Source organism: Canis lupus, chromosome 14 (assembly GCF_048164855.1).
Source record: "Canis lupus baileyi chromosome 14, mCanLup2.hap1, whole genome shotgun sequence".
NCBI lineage: Eukaryota > Metazoa > Chordata > Mammalia > Carnivora > Canidae > Canis > Canis lupus.
The window spans coordinates 3,616,977-3,631,059 of NC_132851.1; the positions used below are offsets into that span (position 1 = coordinate 3,616,977).

The following is a 14,083-nucleotide window of genomic DNA, read 5'->3' on the forward strand; positions in this document are numbered from 1 at the left end:
ATACTGCCTCAGAGCTTTCCCATGTTCATTTAAAGTTAGGCGATGCTAAGGCCTCTTAAGAGGCCTAGTAACCTCCAACATAGGCTAAAGAAGAGCTTGCCTGCTAACTTAGGACTCATGGTTCAGTTGTCTTCTGTGTTTGTTATTGAGAAAACATTGTTTTAAAAGATTATAATGGTCAGAGTGCCTAGGAGTAAGGTAGCAGTTAACCACAGCTTGGTTTTTACAGATGTGCTTCTCTAAAGAAAATTCAAAGGAATAGATAGTTGGAAAATAATAAAAAAGTGGGATCCCTGGGTGGCACAGCGGTTTGGCGCCTGCCTTTGGCCCGGGGCGTGATCCTGGAGACCCGGGATCGAATCCCACGTCGGGCTCCCGGTGCATGGAGCCTGCTTCTCCCTCTGCCTGTGTCTCTGCCTCTCTGTCTCTCTCTGTGTGACTATCATGAATAAATAAATAAAATCTTTTTTTAAAAAAAAAAGTGCTAAACTTCACTGTTCAACTAAAGGGTTGAAACAACAATAACAATTTTTGGTCTATCAATCTAGCGGGTTTGTTTGGGATAAATAGTTCATAAATAATCATATTTATTTGTTTAAATAATAGGTTACTTACAATAATATTTACAAAGTACTCTTAATATCACATAGGAAAACTTATCCTAATGGAATAAATGGAAAACACCTAATGGGTGTTTTCAGGTTGAAGTAAAAAAATAAGCTTTTTAATCTTCATAGTAAGTCAATGAGGCAGATACTCTTATTGTTACTATATAACATTTATTATATATATATATATATATATATATATATATATATATATATATTCTCTCATAACATCTTCCATGACAGACAAGAAGCAGGACTTTCTTTTCTCAAATTGTCTCCCTTATCAAGAAGTAAAATCTTTCTCAGAGCCGTTTAGCAGTCTTTTCATATCAAAGAGCAAGCACCCCCATGTTCACCCCTAAAGTGATCATTGGCAAAATGAGAATGGAATTACAAGGATTGGTTTGTACCAATTATGACACAGACTCTGGAGGCCATAGAGATGGCCACCTTTCCTGAATACTTTGCTGCTTTTTGAGACCTAAAACAAATCTCCCTATTAATAACTGAGGAGGAAGAGGAATCACCTCTTTGGAATGGAACCGGTGGCATCTGCCACTACATTTACATTATGATGGGCAGTCTTTATTCTATTTTTTATAGTTTCTAGATTTTCTTAATTAGTAGATAATAATTTCATGAAAAACAGACCTTCAGAGTGATTATCAACACAGACTCTGGCCCAGAGAGTCTGGGTAACATCAGGCAAGTTATCAAACATCTCCATGCCTCTGTTTTTTCCTTGTTAAGTTGACAAGTCATAATAGCACCTATTTTATATGGTTGCTGTGAGGATGAAAGTTAATTTGTAAAAGTGCTTTGTATTGGGATGTGTATGTGTATACTCCTACATGTACATGTACATACATATGTATGCAGAGAAAAAGAGGGAGAGATTTATTTTAAATTGCCTCACATGATTGTGGAAGCTGAAATCCAGAAAAGCTACTGTGGGTTCCAGCCTGAAAGCTAGCAGTCTAAAGACCCAAGAGGAGCTGATGTTTTTTAGTCTATGTCCAAAGGCCAGGAAAGACCAAAATCTCAGTTCAGTCAGGGAGGAAGAAACCTTCTTGAATAGGCTCATTGTTCTTGTCAAGTCTTCAGCTGACAGGATGAGGCCCACTCACATTAGGAAGGGCACTCTGCTTTACTCAGTTTACCAATTCAGATGTTAGCTTCATCTAGAGGCACCTTCACAGACACACCCAGAAAAATGCTTGACCATAGGATCTGTACAGCCTGTGGCCCTTTCAAGTCGACACATAAAATTAACCATCACATGCTTAGACCTGTAAGTAAAATACATATATATCAAGGTGTGTATGTGATTACTATTTTTATAATCTGGGGGAAAATATTACAAATAAGAAAACCCACTCTCTGTGAAAGTCCTCTGTTTTCCAGTCATGGTGAATATTTGTATTACAGAAAAATACACTGCATAGGAATAAATTGTGCATTATCTTTTCAATTTCAACCAATTTAAGAGACATTTCTTAATGCCTACTGTGAACTGTACTCTTAGCTGGATGAAAAATTGGGTGACCCATGGGTTTAGTAGATCATTCTGTGTGTTTTACAAAGACAGGGGCTTCTACTCTCTTGGGAAAACCAGAATGAAATAAACTATAATTAGGTATCCGACTTAAAAGTTGTCTGTATTATCAGTTTATAAAGTGATCTCTTATTGCATAAGACTGTGAGAAACTCCTAGAAACCAGCCTTGGAAATGGATAAATCACAATTGGCCTGTCAACCACCAGAGCTGAAGTCTTGTTCTCAATCCCTATCCTTTTTGCCACATCCTGTGACATCACTGACTGCCACCTTCTGGTGGGTCTGTTCTCTTGGGGCTTCAGCTTCCCCTGGTTTACCTCCATACTCCTTTGCCTCTTCTTCTCTGCCCATTCCACAGCTTCTGTGCCCCTAAATCTGCCCCTAAACTGTTGGTCAGTTGCTGGTTGAAGCCTCCACTTCTTTTCCTGGTCAACTATTTTCACTCTGTGCACATTTACAAGGCTTTCATTCCATTGGTCTTTAATCTCCAGCCCACCTCCCCCTCAGGCACACAACCAGTATTTCCAGCTGGCTGGACCCTACCATGTGCCTGTCCTTTGAGTTCATGAAACCTGAATTGATGAAACTTTATCTATTTATCATCTTTTAGATTATCATCTGTGGAAGACAGATCATTTGTAGTTACTTGTCTCAAAGCATAGAACTCAAAGTCGTTCAGCATTACATCAGTCAAGATGGACAAGCTGTGATTCGAGAACATTTTGACTGCCTCACAGCCAAACAGAAATTGCCTTCATACATACTAGAAAACAGTGAACTGACGGAGTTATGTGTGAAAGCCAAAGGAAATGAAGATTGGTCAAGAGACGTGTGCTTGGAATCTAAGTCCCCCGAGTACAGCATTGTCATTCAGGTATGAGAAGTAGTAGATTTGGGAATTGAGCAGCTTTAAAATTAAAAATTTCTCATTATGCCCATTATTCAGTATGGTGCTATATTTAAAAAATGACCTGTACAAAAGGGGACATCTGAAATAAGATAAAAAGACTTTTAATATTTCTTCTCGAGTGGTTTCCTCCCATCCCACGACAATACGGCTGTTGTATCAGTCCCAGTAGTTTTTAGAGTCAAGATGCTACCCCTCTCAGGTGGAGGCAGGTTCTATCTTGAGAAAGATCCTTATGTGCCAGGGCTTGGGGTGGAGGTGCAAGGGGACATGATAGAGAGTGGTGTCCTTACCTCTTGAGAATTTTTGCAATGGTCTGTTCCTTTTTCATCTCTTCTCATGCTCTGCCACCATCATTTTCCTTCCCACGACAGACAGATCCTCCCCACCATTCTCCCACCTGGTCTCTATCAACCTCTCCTCACACAAACCCCTTTGTCTTTAAGAAAACATTGGCCTCATTGACTCACTGTACATTCACTATATGCCATAATGAAGCCTGGTTTTGCTTATTCTCTGTTTTTAATGGCTTTTTTTCTATAACTTTAAATGTTTTTAATCCTCCAAACTGACATTATATCTGTTCCTTGTTCTGAATTAGTTAGGAAACTGTTTAGTGTTTCATAGAAGCCTTTTCTACCTCATGTGCAGGTACCATCTTCAAACAGCTCCATCTTTTATGTCTGGTGCACAGTTTTGACATTAGAACCCAACTCTCAAGTGCAACAACGAATGGTGAGTGCTTCCCAATTCTAAAATATGGTATATGACTCTGACCTTTCCTGTTCTGAAATAAATTAAGGTCAGAGTGACCCAGGGAAGAGATTTATTACAAGTTTGTTTCAGCATCAAACAGCTGGAATACTGCAACAAAGCAAATATGAAAGTGATTCTGTCCTTTTATTTTTATAGATTGTGTTCAGCCCTCTTTTTATCATGAGGAGTCATCTTCCAGACCCCATTATCATACACTTGGAGAAAAGGAGTCTGGGATTGAGTGAAACACAAATTATTCCAGGAAAAGGACGAGAAAAACCACTGCAAAACATAGAACCTGACCTTGTGCATCACCTAACATTTCAAGCAAGGTACTGGAAAAGTCCTCACATTTTCTTAACAGAGATTTAGTAGAAAAGCAACCTTGTACCGTTGAGGATATTTTTTTGTATGATGTCTTATGAGAATGTTATTTTAAATTGCCCTGCCTAGTGTTTTATTATCCTCTTCAATAGTTTTGAATAAAATTAAGCTTCTGTAATTAAACTTAGATTTAAAAGCAAGAGGGATTGGAAAATTTAATTGACACATAATTTCTCTCATGGAAAAAGAGATGAATAGAACTCTTACCCAAGCATGTGGGGGACGGGGACAGGGAGAAGGGGCAGGGCCCAGGTCATCCAAAAACAGTGTCACCGGTCCCTAAATCAACAAAAATTAGCCCAATGTCCCAAAAGGTATTGGTCTATATAATACATCTATAGTTTGATTTTTTTAAATAAATTATAGACCACTTTAGAAACCTGATATTTTACTCCTGTTTTTTTCTTTTCCATTTCTTAGAGAAGAAGATGATCCTTCCCACTGTGCTGTTCCCATCTCAACATCCCTCATTAAGCAAATAGCCACTAAGATACACCCTGGAGGCACAGTTAATCAGATCCTTGATGAATTCTATGGGCCAGAAAAGTCCCTTCAACCCATGTGGCCCTATAATAAAAAGGATTCTGACAGGTAATGCTCTCTAGCAGTCCTTTTCTACAAACATTTCTCAATATTAATAAATAAATGACCATTCACCAAAATGTTAGATACCATAAGAGGTGTTTTTAAAGATTGATTGACTTATTTTAGAGACAAAAAGTGACAGAGGGCGAGGGGAGAAGCAAAGGAAGAGGGTGAGGGAGAATCTCAGGCAGACTCCCCACTGACTGTAGTGTCTGACACAGGGCTCGATTCTAGAACCCTGAGATCATGACCTGAGCTGAAATTAAGAGCCAGCCACCTGACTGAGCCACCCAGGCACCCCAAATGGTGTTCTTAAAAAGAAGATATTTGCATGCATCTATCAGATCCTGACCTTTTATCATCTGGGTAGATATATTTTATGGACTGCTTTACTCATAATTTAGAACATAATTGCATGAAAAGTTTCTTGTGAATGCAAATTCAGCATTGGATGATTCTAGTGTGAAGAGGTGTCATACAAGAGCATTGTGTGTCTGGAATCCTTAAACATATTTCATGAATACTGAAGTCATCATATTTCATTGAGTCTCTTGGATGTGGTATTTGGAACAGGAATGAACAGCTGAGTCAGTGGGATAGCCCAATGCGAGTGAAGCTGTCAGTCTGGAAGCCATATGTTAAAACCTTGTTGATAGAGCTTCTACCCTGGGCCCTGCTTATCAATCAATCCAAGTGGGACCTCTGGCTGTTTGAAGGAGAGAAGATTGTTCTACAGGTTCCTGCTGGCAAAATTATTATCCCTCCTAATTTTCAGGTACTGTAACTTTTTTTTAGCTAATATGAATTCTTTTCTTTCAACAGCTAGCTTTTATTCTGAGCTTGCATTTATATTCTTAACAGAATCAGTTGTAGAAAACTGTCTTCTTAGATGCATATGTAAAGGGTATGGAATGTTCTTTGATATTCAAAGACATTTCAGATGCCTTTTTTTTCCCCCATCAGCAGTATTCACGCTTGAATTATCATTAAATTTGATAACTTGTACTAGTTACATTTTCATTTTCATTGTGTACAGGATATTTGACAAGCATTAGGGTTGGCCTCCTCAGAGTATGTTAAGGATATAGAGCCATATTCTGTGCTAACCCCACTGCCTAGATAAACTTGCAGTTCTTACAAAAATTCTCAGAGATCTACAAGATGGGAGAGAATTGAAGATTTCTGAGCAACTGTTTTTGTCAGAGCCCCTTTTCCCTTATAAGTGGACCTGGATATCCATAATCATGGATGTCCACCCAGTTGTTGATAATAACAATGTGGAGTCATTACTAACACAGGGTGGGGAGGGGGTGGAACCCTAATGTAAAACAGAATTTCACAGCCAGACTATATTCCATCACAAGAGAACTTTCTTGATAAGGCTAACCCATTTCAAGAAAGCACATATATCTTTAAGAAAACAGAATACAAGGAATTACTAAACAAAATGTTTTCCTGGTGGGGAACAATTGGAGAGTCTTCTTTTTTGAGCTGTAGTTCATGAACATCTTTATTCAATTGCATTTTTCCTGTGTGTTTTTTTTTCTTTTAAATAATCAGATGATATTACCTTATGGAATTGGAATGTTAACCTACATGTACCTAAGGTTGCATATTATTCTTTACTCAAATGAAATGAAACCCTCCATTTTTAAGTCTTTGTGTGAAGGGGTTTTCCCCCCTTCCATAAATATGAATCCCATTGTGAATCAAAGAAAACATTGAGAACTAAAAGAAAATGTATGTTGCCATTACAAAAACAAAAACAAAACTCATAACGGGATTTGGTTGCCTAAGTAGACCTATTATATAATATAAAAAATTCCTGTGAATTGAGGTAAAAAAAATCCAAGTTAAGATAAATACTTTATAATTGAGGCATTGTTTTTCCAGGAGGCTTTTCAAATTGGAATATACTGGGCAAATACAAACACTGTGCACAAGTCAGTAGCAATTAAACTGGTCCATAATCTGACATCTCCAAAGTGGAAAGATGGAGGTAATGGTGAAGTTGTGTCATTGGATGAAGAAGGGTTTGTTGATGCTGAAATAAGGCTTGGTGCTTTCCCAGGACATCAGAAGGTAGGATCAAAGTCTGTGTGGCTCCGGGGAAATAGCATGCCATCCCCTCAAGCTGTTTAAGATGAGTCTACCCTTTTCTTTCTAGTCCCTTTTTAGTATTACATGCTCTAGACAATGTATAACAGTGAGACATGCGATTTCTTAGACCTCTCAGTTTCACAGGGTTTGTTTTTTATTTTTTTCCTTTACCAGTGATAAAAGCCATGTCACATAATTTATCCAATAACTGCTCTATTTCAGAACACTCAGCAGTCACTTGATTGATCGTATGTGGGGGAAAAATGAACTTATTCCGAAATATCCACAAATTATACTTGGCCTCCTTTTCTTAGAGCAAGAAGTAGAGTTGCTAACATTCTGAGCACCGAGTGAAAGGACAAACCTCCCATAGCAAATGTTAAGTTTCTGGAAAGGGCATCCTGAGCAGAATCGATTCTGATCTTCCCATAGAACCTAATGTTATGAGGGACTTCTATTCCTAAACAGAGAACTGATACTCGTGATGATATGAATACAGAAAACCTATTTCATCAGTTATTTAACTAAATACAAACGGTGTGTCATTTTCAGCATCAATCTTTTCTAAAGTCTATGAAAACCAATTAAGTTGAATGATATAGTAACAAATCACATTATCCTCAATGGATGGCAGCACAACATCATAGCATACCATGTTGCGGTCTCATGCTGTACTGAATAATATCTTCGCAATTTTAGCACACACACCCCCAAATCAGAAGATAGGCTACCTCATCAGAGTAGCATGATTCAGAATGACCTTTCTCTGGGGAGAAGTTAGATTTTGACAGGTATTTTGAAGAGCCTATTGCAAAAAGTTAGTGTTATTGGTGACTTTTTAAAATAAAATTTCTCTGATACAAAGACGTTGGTTTCTCTTCAGTATTCAGGGCTGTTATCCATTTCCTCAGAGTTGTCTGGGCAACACATGTTTATGTGCTGCCAGCCAAAATACTGTAACATGGGTGTAAATGGCAAAGAGCTGTAAGCGTGAATCACCCAAAGCTGAATAGTTGTAAGTTGAGAACGACCATCAAAACCTGGAAAAAATGTCATGATATACAGTCCAATACCTCCAGCACCTCACAAAGTGGCCACAACAAGTGCTGAATGAATGTGAATGAATGGACTGTTGGAAATAGTATATTTACTATTTATTACATAATAATATATATTTATATCTCATTATTCTTTGCTAGTGATTCTTTTTAATCGCAAGACCCCCTTACTCTCTTAAAAATCCTTATAGGCCTCCAAAATCCTTTTGTGTATGTGGGTTATAACTACTGACATCCATCGAACAAGAAATTAATACAAAGACTTTAGAATGCAAGAACACACATACATTATGTTAGCCATGACAGTTGTGACATCATAGGTCATATAACCTCTGGAAAACTCCACTGTACATTCATGAGACAATTAGAATGGAAAAGACAATAGCATCTTCGTATTATTATAAAAATAGTTTTGACCCTTGGACCCCCTGAAAGGATCTCAAACCCCATGCATGTGCGCATACACACACACACACACACACACACACACACACACACATACACACACGAGTCCCAGGCCATACTTGGAGAACTGCTGTCCTGACATTCCCACTTACTAAGTGGGTATCTTTAGACAACTAATTCTCCTCTGAGCACTTGACCCTCATAAAGCTTGGTAAGGGAACCTTGTGGAGGTTAAGAGCAGTACTGTAGAGTCAGACTGCATGGTTTCTAATCCCAGCTAGCCCATCTGTCCTTATGACCGTGGGCAAGTAACTTCACTGGTTTGAGCCTCATTTCCCTCTTCTATAAAATGGGGATAATAATAGCTGCTTCGTGTGGGTTATGTGAGGATTCTGTGACTTAACATGCATAAATACTTATGACAAGCAGAGCACAAGAAACCAATTTCTGAGGGCCAACCATTGTTTTTTATCATCATCACTGGTAAAGTTCTCAAAACACCTGGTGGTCCCTACTAGACCTTAGGCAAGGTTGCTGCCGTGATGAGCATGAGGAAGATGAGGAGGAATGCCTAACTGAATTTTTTATGTTGAAAAGATGAACGGCATCTGTTTACATAGAAGAGTTTATAATTAAATATTTTGTGAGAGAATGGGTTAAATAATTTGAAAACAAGTCTCTCTCACTATGCCATAGCACCAGAAATAACTGGTTTTCTAGAATACCCTGTTGTAAATAGTAGCCCCTTTTAGGGGCTGGGACATTTTTGAGGCTGAGAGGGGCCTCCAGTAAATACTCTGGAACACAAGTTAAAATTGGTACTATCCTGGACAAACCAACAGATGAAATGAGCTTTTAAAAATAAGGAATTGTTGGGATGCCTGGGTGGCTCAATGGTTAAGCATCTGCCTTCGGCTCAGGGCATGATCCCAGAGTCCTGAGATCGAGTCCCACATCAGGTTCCCCTCAGGGAGCCTGCTTCTCCCTCTGCCTGTGTCTCTGCCTCTCTCTGTGTGTCTCTCATGAATAAATAAATAAAACCTTTAAAAATAATAAAAATAAGAAAGTGTTATATGCCTTATAACATTTTTTTGGCCTTATGATATTTTAAAAATTCTTTCCTCAATTGTCTTGCAGTTATGTCAATTCTGCATTTCCTCCATGGTACAGCAGGGTATACAAATTATTCAGATTGAAGACAAGACTATAATAATCAATAATATGCCATATCAAATATTCTATAAACCACAGTTATCTGTCTCCAAACCCCACTCTGGAAAAGAGGTAAGCAGTTCATAACATGATTGATTTGTCTGATGTTTTGATAAATTAGCAATAATTAAGATTAATTTTTTAGCCTAGAAAAGAATAATAAACTTAACACTGAATCTAGGTAAAGAGCAATTTATTTTTTATTGAACTAAAACCATGGATGTCAGGGTCAGCACTTCCAAGGTAGTTAATGAGCAGAAATCCAACAAGGCAGCAAGTCCTGACACAGTGCCAGGGTCACTGCCGCCTGCACCCCACCTGCTCAGAGGCTGCAGCACACATTTCTAGCATGCTCGCTCACCAACCCGGAGCTCCACCAGCAGGGAAGTGGGCCTGAGGACCGGCTCCTGGGTCTCATGGAAAAAAACATCTGCCTCCCAGGCTGCAGAGCCAACAGGAGCCATGCGGGCAGAAGGCTCAACCCCAACAAAGCCACAGACTTGGGAGCACTTGGGAGTTCTCTGCCCATGAAGAGAGTAAATGTGAAAATGTACCAGCTTATTTATATGAACATTTCACTGGCAGAAAGTAAATACAAGAAGGATTTTTTATTCACTTCTTCATACAATTAAAATGAACACTTGTATTTTGAAAGAGTAAGGAGACCTTTTAAAAGGACTTAAACAAAAAAACAAAACAAAACAAAAAAATAAATAAAAATAAAAGGACTTAAACACATAATATACTAAGTGGTCTGCTGTTGTTTTATGCTGTTGAAACTATCATAGAGGAATGTATTTTCTTTCTTTACCTCTGCATTTATTTTTATCCGTTTCAGCTCCTAAAAATTACATTAGAGCAGTAAAATAGGATGAAAGTCTTACTCTTCTGAGCTTAGAGTGCATTATAGTATTTCAGAAATGTCAGCATAATAGAATTTCATCTTGGTTCATTGAAGCATTGGTAGAATAACTATGTGACCAGAAGTACTCAGCTGGGCGAGGATGTTCTCATTCTAGGTGAGGATCTGGAAAGACAGTCAGCATGTGTGCAGATAATTCTCCTGTTCCTCCCCACCCTAGGGCTTTCTGAGATACCGGGTCAGGGCTTCCCACACTGACATTTCCTCATCTGAAAACAGGTGTAACGTCACATTCCTTGCAGGTCTTTGGTGGCAATTAAATGAGGTATTATGAGTAAAAAAGCGAGGCACGCAGGAAACAGTAGTAGCCAGCAGCAATCACAACAGCAGTGTTGCAGCAAACTCCTGGTTCGCCTCAGCTTCCTGGAGGCAAGGGGAAGGCCCACTTTCTTCCAGACAGCTGAAGAGTGTCCCCTTTTTCACCCGTACCTGCTTCAGGCAGGTGTGGGAATTTTTTTTAAAGACATGATAATCCCTAGCCCCTCAGGGAGACCATGTGGGACAGTGGGGAAACCAGCAGATAGGAAGCAGGAAGCCTGGCCCCGGCTGGGCTCTGCCATTCACCGTCTCTGTGATGCTGGACAAATCACCACCTCTCTGGAAAGCAGCTTCTTCAGGAGTTTTAAATAAAGTATCTCTGATGGTCCTTTTGAAGTCTGAAATCCTGAGACTCTACTATGCCAGAAACCCTGTGGAATTTCAAGTGAGGGTTGGGATCAGAGCTTCCTCCCTCCTCAGGATAAACCTTAAACAAAAATTGTCTTCTGAGCTCCCAGTCCGCTGTTCTGCATCTCATTCAGCTCTCTCCTACCCAAGGCCCCTCAGGGCCCACCCTTTCAGTTCTTCCATCCCTGCCCAAGAGGACCCCTTCTCCAGCATGTGGCCTGTCTCCCCTTACGACATCTGGATTTTTGCAGAACATGGGAGACATTAAGAACTTTGCATCACCTTCTAAATCACCCCAGCCTTACCGTGTTTCATTATGCCTAGAAAAGCAGACCCCGCTCCCATGGCTTCTAATTGTCTCCTTAGGGCTTTCTCATGGGAATGGGATCCTAACATGCCCACATCCCCCACCTGGCTACCTCCTGAGGATACGTGGTTATGGTTTCTTAGAAACTCTACTTTAAGAAGCTTAATTTCTCTCCATCGGTGTAGTCACTGTGCTCTCTTAGCCTTGTCTTTTCTTTTTTTAGTATTTTCACATTCCAGACAGTGCAACTTTCAGCATTTGCCCGGGGGGAGAGCAGGCTGCTGTGAAGCCCAGCTCCCTTCCTTGCTGGGACCTGATGCCTGACATGAGTCAGTCACCGCTGGACACATCCCTGCTTCAGAAACAGATCCTGCTGGCCTTCTCTCCTGCCGCAGGTGCCGGCAGCTCCCAGTGCTGGAGCCTGCCGGCCATAGTGAGACAAGAGTTTCCCAGACAGAGTGTAGCAGTGCCCTTTGGAAACCGTGGGGAAAATGGATTCTGCACCAGGTATTTTACATACATGTGCATGCCCTTCTTTGCTTGTTGCTACAGCTCTTCATTCAGGTGCCAGGAGAGACAAAAGAGTAGCTGCAGTGCTCCCCATATGTAAAACCAGGTTCGACTTTTATTTTTAACAGTGTCTAGGCATTGTGCGCAAATGTGCTCGTACCTGGGTGGCCCCAGTGTACTACTGGTGAGATTTGTTTTCCTACTACTGATGCAGCTTATACTGGGGGGAAATGGTGGTGTTTGTCCCATAGAATGGCAGCAATACATCATAGTAAAAAGATCGCCTTCCACGATTACTCCTTAGCCTCTGTCAAGGGTTAAAATATGAGGGAGTCAAGTTGGAAAACTTTTTTCCTTTCCCATATTTTACGTCTACTTCAAAATGGAATTCTTCTTTAAAAGTCATTAAGAGAGATAACTTAGATAAACACAAGTCACAGAAGACTCTGTTCTGTGGTTGTTCCTGCACGCAAGTTCCTCCAATTACCAATTACCAATTATGCAAATAACAACCACAGAATCAAGCCGGAGACATGTAATGGTTTGTTCATACTGGACTTTTATTTTGCGGTTGTTTTGCATGCAATACGTCCTTTCTGGAGCTGTCAGGAATGACTTATTTATGGCATACATTAAAAAGTACAAAAGAAAACCTACTGCGATCTTACCAGAGGTACCTTATTCTCATGAATTTATAGACTTTAAGACTTCAGCTCTCCTAACTTTTTGATGTCTACAGAGATTTCTAGCAGTTGTATTTTAAAAGATAACTTCCTAACTCGTGTTACCCATGACAGTAAGGCCCTGTTCCCTACACACATCCCTTCTTCTTTCACAACATTCAGAAACATCCCTGATTTTATAAACACTTTTCATCCCTGATCCTGGAGAAGAGTGGTTATATTTATGTTCTATCTGGAGAAGTTAAGCGTGGCAAGTTTAAGGAAGTATTTTGGAAAGTGATGTGAACCTATGTCGAGAAAACAAAATTTATTTTTAAAACTGAAAGACCTGGAGCCTAGATGGCTCAGCGGTTAAGCACATCTGCCTTCGGTTTAGGGCATGATCTTGGAGTCCCAGGATCGAGTCCCATGTCCAGCTCCCTGTGGGAAGCCTGCTTCTCACTCTGCCTGTGTCTCTGCCTTTCTTTCTGTCTCTCTCATGAATAAATAAATAAAATCTTTTCAAAAAAAATAAATAAACTGAAAGAATCCTAAATAAAATTTCACTTGGAAATGCTGTTTAAAGTTCTAAGAATTGTAAGACATGATTTTATTAATATAATTTAATCTTATCTATGAATACTAAACTAGATATTAGATTGAAAATACCATATGTTAGTCCTGGCCCTCAGCTTTCTTGGCTAGCAAGAAGAAATTCTCTGAGGTTGGCTTGCCCCAGATCTTTCAAAATTAGGCTGGGAAAAGAACTTTGGTATGTATCCAAGGACTGTACTCTGCAAGTAAATTCACTTCCTACAGCCCCATCTCCTCCTCTCCTTCTACTCGCCTCACTCCTATGGTGCACATTTGATGGTGTTACTAATGTGATTCCCTGAATGCCAATGGACAGTTTGTTTTTGGCATTTCAGACAAATACTGTCTTTGGGAAGGACTCACACTAGTGAACAGGATAAATGGCAAATAAATTCTTCAGTGCATTATCAACCCCTTTTTATCACTGTAAACTGAGGGCGATGTTTGGCAAATGTCTGATTTCTTCGGTTAATTTGGTCAGTCCATGCAATTTAAACTTCAGAGAGGGGTTTTTTTTCCCTGTTTTTTTTTTTTTTTAATTTATTCATAGAGACAGAGAGAGGCAGAGACACAGACAGAGGGAGAAGCAGGCATCATACAGAGAGCCTGATGTGGGACTCGATCCAGGGTCTCCAGGATCACGCCCTGGCTGCAGGCGGCGCTAAACCGCTGTGCCACCGGGGCTGCCCTTTTTCCCTGTTTTGATATGAAATATTGTTAGGTAGTCTGTGGTATACACTGGAAAATTTCTGTCTCCCCATTGCAGAGGGCAGCCTATGCCCACACAGCAGTTTTTCCACTGCCAACGAAGACAGCTTCGCTCTTGGTAGTCAAAGTGAAGATCGTGTAA

General features: G+C 39.9%; 1 protein-coding gene across 13 annotated transcripts in view; it reads left to right on the plus strand.

The window, feature by feature from the left end:
• The window catches only part of VPS13B (vacuolar protein sorting 13 homolog B), a 733,948-nt gene that overhangs the window by 679,200 nt on the left and 40,665 nt on the right, over positions 1-14,083 (plus strand). For 12 of the 13 annotated variants that reach the window (XM_072773974.1, XM_072773970.1, XM_072773968.1 and 9 more), the window contains 8 exons: positions 2,776-3,039; positions 3,724-3,807; positions 3,985-4,160; positions 4,633-4,803; positions 5,371-5,572; positions 6,691-6,879; positions 9,498-9,644; positions 11,691-11,974. In XM_072773974.1, the coding sequence (XP_072630075.1) occupies positions 2,776-3,039; positions 3,724-3,807; positions 3,985-4,160; positions 4,633-4,803; positions 5,371-5,572; positions 6,691-6,879; positions 9,498-9,644; positions 11,691-11,974 (1,517 nt within the window). Of the gene's footprint in view, positions 1-2,775; positions 3,040-3,723; positions 3,808-3,984; positions 4,161-4,632; positions 4,804-5,370; positions 5,573-6,690; positions 6,880-9,497; positions 9,645-10,013; positions 10,298-11,690; positions 11,975-14,083 lie in introns of those variants that run through there. The other variant, XM_072773981.1, reaches the window with a different exon arrangement.